This window comes from Brassica rapa, chromosome A02, assembly GCF_000309985.2.
Source record: "Brassica rapa cultivar Chiifu-401-42 chromosome A02, CAAS_Brap_v3.01, whole genome shotgun sequence".
Taxonomy (NCBI): Eukaryota; Viridiplantae; Streptophyta; class Magnoliopsida; order Brassicales; family Brassicaceae; genus Brassica; species Brassica rapa.
The window spans coordinates 21,438,996-21,449,430 of NC_024796.2; the positions used below are offsets into that span (position 1 = coordinate 21,438,996).

The following is a 10,435-nucleotide window of genomic DNA, read 5'->3' on the forward strand; positions in this document are numbered from 1 at the left end:
TAATTAAATATACTTTAAAATTTAATAAATATATTTAATAACTTTTAAATAAAAGGTAATATTTTTTAATTTTGAATACGGCCCCAAAAATCTAAGTGCCGGCTTTAAAAAAGTAACTCATGATTTCTAAGTAATTTTACTTTTCTTTTTGAAAAAAGAAAAGTTAAACCCGAGTTTATTAAAGATACAAACCTAATCTCCGGATGAGAGATGCAGTGCACGACATGCCTTCTCATGAGTATTCATACAGACGTATCCGTAGCCGTGGTGAGTAGAACAATGTGACTTAGTTTCCGCAACAGAAAGATCAAACCCGGAATGTGTTTGCATCCAAGGCTCGTCCACTACCAAGGCCACTCAGTAATTTTACTTTTTGCGAGTATTTAGTGTTTTCTCTTGTCTATATATATGGTTACTAAAAATAATCAATTGATCATTCGCTACATCTCGGTATTTTAGTGATCTTTCTTGTTCTTCCCACCACTACCATTCTTTCTCTCATTCTTGAATTACATGGAAGAAAAAAGAAAAGTTGATCATGAAATTGGTTTTGATTTTACAAAATTCCCACCCTCTAAGTGGGGTGATCACTTTCTTACTGTGACCGTCACTGACTCGGTGAGTCCAAATATTAATATGTATATATATACACTAATCTAGATCATACATTTGTGCATAATTCTTTGTATGTTACATGCATGTCTAACGATCTATGAATTGTGTTAACTATTAGGATCTTGATGCTCTTGCAAAAGAAATTGAGGTACTAAAGCCTAAAGTGAGGGACATGCTAATTTTGTATTCGGAAGATGATGGAGAGGCGACGAAGAGGAAAATTCTTATAATTCATTTTCTAGTCACTCTTGGTCTGGCATATCATTTCGAGAATGAGATTGAACACATAGTGAAAGTTGCTTTCGAGAAGATAGCGAATTTGATCACCGATGAGAATGACCTGTACACGATTTCCATCATGTTCCGCGTTTTCAGAACATATGGTCACAACATGTCATCTGGTAAGAAACTTTAAAATGTCATATAATTGAATGCTTTGTGTTGCATGTTTCTCATTTCATATAGCAGCGTTAATGAAAATATACATATACCTATCAAGAAGTATGCATGTTTTAGTTTGATAGGAAACTTAACTAAACTGAACTATAAATAATTTTTAATTATTTTATCTTTACCTATAAAGTCAAAAGGCTAAAAACACCTATTCAAATATCAAACTATCTTGCTTACCTCTAAAATACAATAAAAGTGTTTAACAACACGGTTGTTTCCAAATAGATGTGTTCAAAAGATTCATAGAAAATGATGAGAAGTTCAAGAGATATCTAATAAATGATTTCAAAGGGATGCTAAGTTTTTATGAAGCACTACACTTCAGAACAACAACGGATTATATATTGGATGAAGCATTGAACATTACATTGAGCCACTTGGAGCCAATAGCTACAAGTCAATTAGCATGTCCAGGACATATTTCAAGGCTTATACAAAAAGCTCTTCACATACCTCAACACATGAACATTGAAACACTGGTTGCAAGGGAGTATATTTCATTTTATGAACAAGAAGGTAACCACGATAACACGCTGCTCAAATTAGCAAAGCTCAATTTCAAGTTCTTACAGCTTCATTACTTCCAAGAACTAAAAACAATCACCCTGTATGTGAATATTCATCTACTTTTAGCAAGTTTTCTTTGTGATTTCATATTTTAACATTTTGTACATATTTTCTGGCAGGTGGTGGAGGGGACTAGATCATACATCAAAATTACCACCTAATTTCAGAGAAAGAACCATTGAGACTTGGTTAGCAGCATTGATGATGTACTTTGAGCCGCAGTTTTCACTTGGGAGAATTATGTCGGCTAAGTTATACTTAGCAATCACATTTCTAGATGATGCTTGCGATACATATGCTTCTATTGACGAAGTTATGAACCTGGTTGATTGTATAGAAAGGTACATTCGTTATATATATTTCATGAAAATTTATGATGCTGCCAGGACCGGCTCAACTTCATTTTGGGCCCTTGGGAAAAAATAATCCTATTATTATTAATCTTTAATATTTTAATTATATTTCTAAAACAAATTAACAAAATTATATGTTTTTATTTGTTTTCAGATTAAAATATTTTATGTTATTACATTTGTAACACTATTTTAATTTAAATCTAATACACATATTGTTAGTAAAAAATGAAAAATAAAATAAAAAATTGGAATTTGCATCATAAAAATCAACAAGCTAGCTAGTAATGAGTGAAATATTGCATTCTTCTATCAATAGATGGGACCCTGATTACATGGGAAAACTTCAAGGCCACATGCAGACGGCCTTCAAATTTGTGATGAGCGTTTATAAAGAGTATGAAGATATATTGAGGTCACAAGGAAGATTATTTGTGTTGGACGAAATGATAGAAGAGGTTTTTACTTTCAAAAGCTTAAATAATTAATATGTTCACATAAACTGGCTGGTAACATTATATATTGTTGTTATTAGTTCAAGATAATCGTGAGGACAAACCTCCAACTTGTCAAATGGGCACGAGAAGATTACATGCCTAGCTTTGATGAGTATATAGAGGCTGGTGGAGCTGAGATTGGTTCGTATGCGACCATAACTTGCTCTGTTATGGGACTTGGAGAGATTGGTAAGAAGAGAGATTTTGAGTGGCTAAGATCTAGACCAAAGGTTGTCCAAGTTCTAGCCGCAAAGACCCGTCTAATGGATGACATGACCGACTATGAGGTATCAGTTTTACTAAAATAATTTTAAAACTATTAAGTCGCAAATATGACATTAGGTTTATTTCGAGAAATTTGGTTCTACTTGACTAGTTAATTATTGATTTGGTTTTCAATTCGCGGTTTAATGAAATGTATGTGAAAAAAAATCAACTTGAAGATGCAAAAGGTTTAATTCCCTTGTGAAAAACTCCTCCGTTGTAATATTTGGCTAATATATCATGTATTGGATTGTGGTTTATATGATCAGGAGGATATTGGTAAATGTTACACTGCAAACGCACTCAACTATTACATAAAACAACATGGAGTTACCAAAGAAGAAGCTATAAAAGAGTTTGGTAAGATGATTAAAGATATCAACAAGATCGTTAACAAGGAGTGCTTGAAGACAACCAACATCTCTCGTAGAGTTTTTAACCAAATAATCAATTATGGACGCTCATTAGACGTTCTCTATACATCTGACGATGTCTACAACCACCGTGAAGGCATGTTCAAGGAGTATATCACCACTTTGCTTGTTGATCCAATACATCTTTAGAGTTTAGACTAGAGAAATCATAGCTTAACTTACTTTTTTGGGTTTCGAATAAAATGTGTTAGTGAATTTATGTTTTATAAAGAAAAATTATTTTGTTATGAGGACTTCTTCGACAATCTCCATCAGGTTCAGAGTTTTACGAGCATATGGTTACAACATGTCCTCAAGTAAACAGAGCAGGTTTTGTGCATAACCATATGCAACATTGACCAAAATTTGAAGCTTTGATATGGCTCCCAAACTTCTTACATAAATTATTTAGAGCTTCTTAGAGCATGATTAACCCTGGTTCTTAATTTGGAGTTCTTAATTCATGATTTGACACTTTTTGTTTTGTTTTTTCTTTACACCTTTCGGCTAAGATCCGGCTCTTATATCTCTTATTTAAGAGACGGTTCTTAGCTTTTCTTAGTTAAAAATTAAGAAATGGTTCTTAGCCGAAGCTAAGAACCCTACCCTAAGAGCCCGGGTAAATCATGGGCTTAAATCTCGAGACCAGTCGTGAGGTAAAGAAAGTTATTGAACGTCATATGACAGTAGGGGTGGGCGTTCAGGTTCGGTTCGGTTCTATTCGGGTTTTCAGAGTTAAAAATTTCATCGGGTATTTTTAAATTTTGATTTGGGTAATGTTCGGATCTTTGCGGGTTCGGTTTGGGTTCGGATAACCTGATGAAATTACTTTTAGAAATTTAAGATTCATATATACTTTAAATTTCTCAAAATCTAAAAACAAAAAAAAAATACTATATAACATAAAAATTTGAATAATATATGTCAAAATATCTAAACTTAGCATACAAGTTGGTTTAACTTGAATATTTGAATATTTAAATAGAGAATCAATAGATATTTCATGTAGTTATGATGTTTTGAGTATTGTGTTTAGCTATTTTAGATATTTACTTTTGATTATATGTATATGTTTTCAAGTATTTTGGACAACTATAAAAAATCTTATATATTATGGATTCTTTTTGGAAATTAAATCTGAAAATAATTAATATATTTAAGTATATTAATATAATTTGGATATTTGGATACCCTAAATATATTGGTCCGGATCGGATTCGGTTTCGGTTCTAGATACCAAAGTTTTGAACCTCTTCGGATATTTAACCAATTTTGGTGAAGGTTTGATACTAATTTTTCAGATCCGATTCGGTTAGAGTTTTTGGGTTCGGATTTTTTCCCAGCCCTATGATTGAGGTCCTTTCTCAAAACAAAAACACAAGTCATATGATTGCTTTTAAAACATGTTTTCTCATTTTTTTTATTTAAACACTTTATCTATGCATACTATTATTTCAGAAGTAAATTTGTTAATTTGTCATATCCATAATTGAAATATTGTAACGATAATATCATAGTTTTTTCTATCAAATTTCTCTTTTCATTATAGAATCCCAATGGCCATAAACACTAGGGGTGGGCACTTCGGTTATTTTCTCGGTTCGGTTCGAGTTCGGTTCAGTTTGGTTAGCTCGGTTCTAGTATTTTCCCAACTGAAATAAACCATAGTTAGTTTGGTTCGGTTCAGTTTATATTCGGTTCAGTTTGTATTCGGTTCGGTTTGTTTTTTAGATTGGTTTAGTTAGGTTCTTCTTAGTTTAATTTTTAAGAGAAATTATGTTTTAAAACATAAATAATGTAAACACAAACTATGTAAACTAAATTCAATATAAAACTGAAACAAAAACCTTTAAAAAGTCAGAAAAAGTATATAAGAATTAAAACAAATGAAACTTAACTAAAGTAAAGTAAAAAAAACCAACATCATTTTTTTTTATCAGAAAACCAACATCATTAATATTAAAAAACCTGCAATGAATCATCTTCCATGTGATATTATCAAAAAAGCCTGCAACAAATCAATAACTAGTATATGTCAATACACAAACTATACGAGTATTTATTTATATCTTTACTACTCTAAACCCATGATTCCATTATATAGAATTGACACCACAAAAAAGATCTAGATGCAAGAAAAATATGCAGGAACTTAGAGGAAAGAAACGCTGTAGAGAAGAACTTTTGTTTTTTAAAAAATTTGTTTTAGGTTTTAGGTTTAATATCCATGTTTACATATACAATGAAACCTCTATAAATTAATAATGTTGGAATTACACCAAAACTAAAAAAATTTTTATTGAGTTATAGAGATATTAATTTATCGATATACTAAATAAACCCAAGCTGGTGTTGACCAGGTTCTTTCAACGCCACCACACTTCCCTGCTCACTCTCCAATAGCTACTACTCAGAAGGATAGCTCTACTGTCTCTCACTCATCTTTGGATGCCAAATCTATTCCAGCCGCTACATTAGCAGGTTCATCATCTGCTCCCACTTTCCACCAAATTGTGGACAATGTTCCATCAGATATTATCATCAGTGAGGGTATTAACCTCTCAGAAAATGATCCTTTAACCATGACCCTTCTTTCAACCGAATCCAAGCAAGAGCTTGGTGATATAGAGAGTGATTTCTGTATTACCGAACAAATGGATGAATTTGGAAGTATGACAAGAAGCGGTAGGTTGGTTAAGCCTACAGAAAAGTATCAAGGAAATGAATGGTTCACAGTTCGTGGAAAAGGGAAACGAGACCGTAGGGGTCAAAGTTCCTAAATCAAGCGGAGAAGTATCATTCTTATCTTGGTCAAACTAAGGAGTTGTATTAATCCTTTGGATTTATTAGCTCTTTTATTTCTTACTTTATGTATCCAACTTTTCCAAACTATGTGATCTAATAATCACATCTTGTACTGTCTTTTTAAATAGAATGTTCTTTTTCAAAAAAAAAATATATTATTTTATAGAGATTTTTAGTGTATATTAATTTATAGAGTATTAATTTAAAGAGGTTATACTGTATATGAATATAAGAATACAAACTTTTCTATTTTTAAAAAAATCAAATATTTTGATGATTACATATTAGGTTAAAAGTATGTTAATGAATAAAAAATGGAAAATATGTGATTTACTATTAGAATTTTAGTATATATTTAGTTTAAATAATTACAAAAACACATAGGTTTTTCGGTCGGTTCGGTTTAAAACCGAATCGAACCGTTCGGGCTAGAAAAATCTTCAACCGAATGATTTGAAATAGAATTTTGGTTCGGTTTGAATCGGTTTCGGTTCGGCTGGTTCGGTTTGACTCGGTTCGGTTCGTTTGTTTTCCCGCCCCTAATAAATACAAACAGATCCAACTAATTACATTTTTAATTAAGCCCAAAAGAAACCCATCAACAAAAGATTAGGTTTAGTGCATGAGAGACGCGTTGCTTGTCGTCGTGGCTTCTTCTCTGCGGAACCAAGGAAAGAGAAAGTGGTGCTGGAAACCTTGCCGGAAAACTCATCAAACTCTGCCTCCAATTCAGTTGAAATCTGCTTGCATGCTCTTTAATCGCCACGGAACATAAGGTCTTCATCTCAAAACGCCAGAAGTTAATTCCAGAGAAAAGCTTCAGAGAAACAAGAACAGGACCTTGTTGACAGATAAAGCAGCTCCAATTCTTCTGCCTCCAATACTGAATCAACTTAGAAACAGAGATAAATAAACATCTTGAAGATCTAATCTGTTTTTCAATTGAATAGACAACAAAATCACAGAAGTGAAACACTATAAAATTCGTCGAGATGAAGAAGAGATTCGGAAAGAAAACAAGTCGATCACTTGGATCGAATATTTTACAGAAACAAAAACAAGAGTCTCATCTGGTAGTGAGCGAACGGAGAAGAGGAGAGAGAACTCTCATGACTTGATGAATAAGTACGATAATATCATAGTTAAATTTATATTATATTTACTTTACTAATACAAAAATATTATATATATATATGTGTGTGTTTATATTAAATTTGATTTAGTAATATTAAACCGATATTATTGTAATATCTCTATAATATTATTTGAGAAGTCAGTTTCTTATGTGTCGTGGCCATGTTAACTCTCACGGTAATTGATTATGATAATACTTTTAATGAATCAAATATATCTAATTATCATTATTCAATATTTATTTTATGTTATTTTTCCTTTTTATATTTAGATTTCTTTTTTTTTTCAAATAACCTATATAATAAGTTTTTTTTATAAATTTTAAAAACAAAAATATATTTTATATATAGAGTAATTAATAGTAAGGAAAGTTCACAAAATAATCATTGATTTTGAGTAAAAATAATATTCCCTTTTAAAAAATAATCTTAAACAACATCCTTTATATACTAAAGCACAAGTCATATGACGAATCAAAATGTGACACTTGGCAAAAAAAAATTAACTAAAAAAATCTTTTCCAAATTTGATGAATTTCCAAATAACTAAATCTCTAAAATCCCTTATATACTAAAGCGCAAGTCACCTGGCGAATCAAAACCAGACATGTGGCAATCATTTTGCAAAAAAAAATTTTGATTTTTTTCTGTCATCTCCCTTTCTTCTAGGGTCAAAATATGTCTCAACCAACTTCCTTATTTTTTTCAAAATAATTTAGGATGAAACTTCAGCAGATCCTAAATCATACTTTAACGTAAAAAAAATTTGGTTGAGATTTCAGCAGATCCCTAATTTTAACTTAAAATTTTCAGCGGATCCTAAATTAATGCAACACTAGAATTATTTACGTTAGTTTATATATCTGATATATTTTCTTCATCTCCTAAATGCAACACTAATTTTATTTTCTTCTTTTTGGTATTTCTCACACGATACCATGATCTCCTCACGTTCTTAAAACAGTTAATTTTTTATACAAGAGAGATGACTCAACGACGCTATAAAATTCATCTCTACTCCATTTTTCTAAATTATTTGAAATGGTTCCACTGATTCTATCTTTCTGAAAATCTGATGAGATTTCAGTTTTAACATAGATTGATAATTCTGAGTTCTAACGATCGTATAAACACTCTCGAGTCTACAATTCTAAATCTTGGTAAACAGTTGCATGACAATAGTCTCTGGGAGATTTTTTTTTCACTGTAGAAGAAAAAGAAAACGAAATTTCTGCAGCAAAGCTTCCTACGAAGTTGACAAATAAAAAATAAATTTCTGGTCAGTAAGACTCAAAACACTCCGCTTTTTATGACTCAAATGTCTAACTCTTCTCCTCTCATTTAACATTTTACCAAATGTTTTCAGGGCCTCAAATGCGTTCAAGTTCATCCACAGAAACGGTTTTCAACTATTAAAGGTGTGTATTTCTATGCTTTTCAAAATTATAATCAATGGTCCTCATAAAATTACAGTGTCTTATGAATTAAGGTTCATTGCATCAGAGGCCAAGACCAAATTGCAAGTTTATTTGGTCAATGATGAGGAGATACAACCATACAAGGTATCTACGTTTTCTTCGTTCTCTTTTTCTTTTCTCAAATGCTTTAAGATATTTTTGAATTTTTTTCTTTTATAGATATTTTATTTTCCTTTGTTTCCTTTAAACCAATTTATCTTCCTTTGTTGTTTTGAAAAGGGTAGACTACGCAATGCCTGCAATGCCTATCACAATCACAATAACACTAAAGACCATCACAAGGCACCTATTATGTACTTTTCTGCAGTAAAAAGTATTATGTTTCGGGTGTTAAAAAAAGGTATTATATTTCGAAAATGGACTAACTTGGTTTTCAATTTGCTGAACATGATTTTTTGTTTGTTTTACTAAAGCGCAAGTCACCTGGCGAATCAAAACCAGACATGTGGCAATCATTTTGCAAAAAAAAATTTTGATTTTTTTCTGTCATCTCCCTTTCTTCTAGGGTCAAAATATGTCTCAACCAACTTCCTTATTTTTTTCAAAATAATTTAGGATGAAACTTCAGCAGATCCTAAATCATACTTTAACGTAAAAAAATTTGGTTGAGATTTCAGCAGATCCCTAATTTTAACTTAAAATTTTCAGCGGATCCTAAATTAATGCAACACTAGAATTATTTACGTTAGTTTATATATCTGATATATTTTCTTCATCTCCTAAATGCAACACTAATTTTATTTTCTTCTTTTTGGTATTTCTCACACGATACCATGATCTCCTCACGTTCTTAAAACAGTTAATTTTTTATACAAGAGAGATGACTCAACGACGCTATAAAATTCATCTCTACTCCATTTTTCTAAATTATTTGAAATGGTTCCACTGATTCTATCTTTCTGAAAATCTGATGAGATTTCAGTTTTAACATAGATTGATAATTCTGAGTTCTAACGATCGTATAAACACTCTCGAGTCTACAATTCTAAATCTTGGTAAACAGTTGCATGACAATAGTCTCTGGGAGATTTTTTTTTCACTGTAGAAGAAAAAGAAAACGAAATTTCTGCAGCAAAGCTTCCTACGAAGTTGACAAATAAAAAATAAATTTCTGGTCAGTAAGACTCAAAACACTCCGCTTTTTATGACTCAAATGTCTAACTCTTCTCCTCTCATTTAACATTTTACCAAATGTTTTCAGGGCCTCAAATGCGTTCAAGTTCATCCACAGAAACGGTTTTCAACTATTAAAGGTGTGTATTTCTATGCTTTTCAAAATTATAATCAATGGTCCTCATAAAATTACAGTGTCTTATGAATTAAGGTTCATTGCATCAGAGGCCAAGACCAAATTGCAAGTTTATTTGGTCAATGATGAGGAGATACAACCATACAAGGTATCTACGTTTTCTTCGTTCTCTTTTTCTTTTCTCAAATGCTTTAAGATATTTTTGAATTTTTTTCTTTTATAGATATTTTATTTTCCTTTGTTTCCTTTAAACCAATTTATCTTCCTTTGTTGTTTTGAAAAGGGTAGACTACGCAATGCCTGCAATGCCTATCACAATCACAATAACACTAAAGACCATCACAAGGCACCTATTATGTACTTTTCTGCAGTAAAAAGTATTATGTTTCGGGTGTTAAAAAAAGGTATTATATTTCGAAAATGGACTAACTTGGTTTTCAATTTGCTGAACATGATTTTTTGTTTGTTTTGCTGAACATAATTCAAGTAAATAAAGTAAGAAGTTCACCTAATGCACACATACAAGACCGAGGTGAGTGGTAGAAGAACAAGAAGGACTCATGTCTACTTTTAGAGCAAGACCTAACTTCAGGTAGGTCTTTCTTATT

At 31.4% G+C, this 10,435-nt stretch overlaps 1 protein-coding gene across 1 annotated transcript; it reads left to right on the top strand.

Moving 5' to 3' along the window:
• The first annotated feature begins 162 nt into the window (after positions 1-162).
• LOC103848456 (alpha-barbatene synthase) lies at positions 163-10,074 on the top strand. Its single transcript, XM_009125357.2, has 7 exons — positions 163-618; positions 734-1,016; positions 1,294-1,675; positions 1,755-1,976; positions 2,308-2,446; positions 2,524-2,772; positions 3,019-10,074. The coding sequence occupies exons 1-7, from the start codon at positions 514-516 to the stop codon at positions 3,310-3,312; spliced, it is 1,674 nt and encodes a 557-aa protein (XP_009123605.2). The 5' UTR covers positions 163-513; the 3' UTR covers positions 3,313-10,074.
• Positions 10,075-10,435: the final 361 nt, after the last annotated feature.

What these genes read in the sequence shown, in the direction of transcription:
- LOC103848456 (XM_009125357.2), top strand. Translation starts at nt 514, where the DNA reads ATGGAAGAAAAAAGAAAAGTTGATCATGAAATTGGTTTTGATTTTACA. An exon ending in TGGTCACAACATGTCATCTG is followed by an intron (nt 1,017 to 1,293) that starts GTAAGAAACTTT and finishes GTTTCCAAATAG; the next exon opens with ATGTGTTCAAAAGATTCATA. An exon ending in CTGGTTGATTGTATAGAAAG is followed by an intron (nt 1,977 to 2,307) that starts GTACATTCGTTA and finishes TTCTATCAATAG; the next exon opens with ATGGGACCCTGATTACATGG.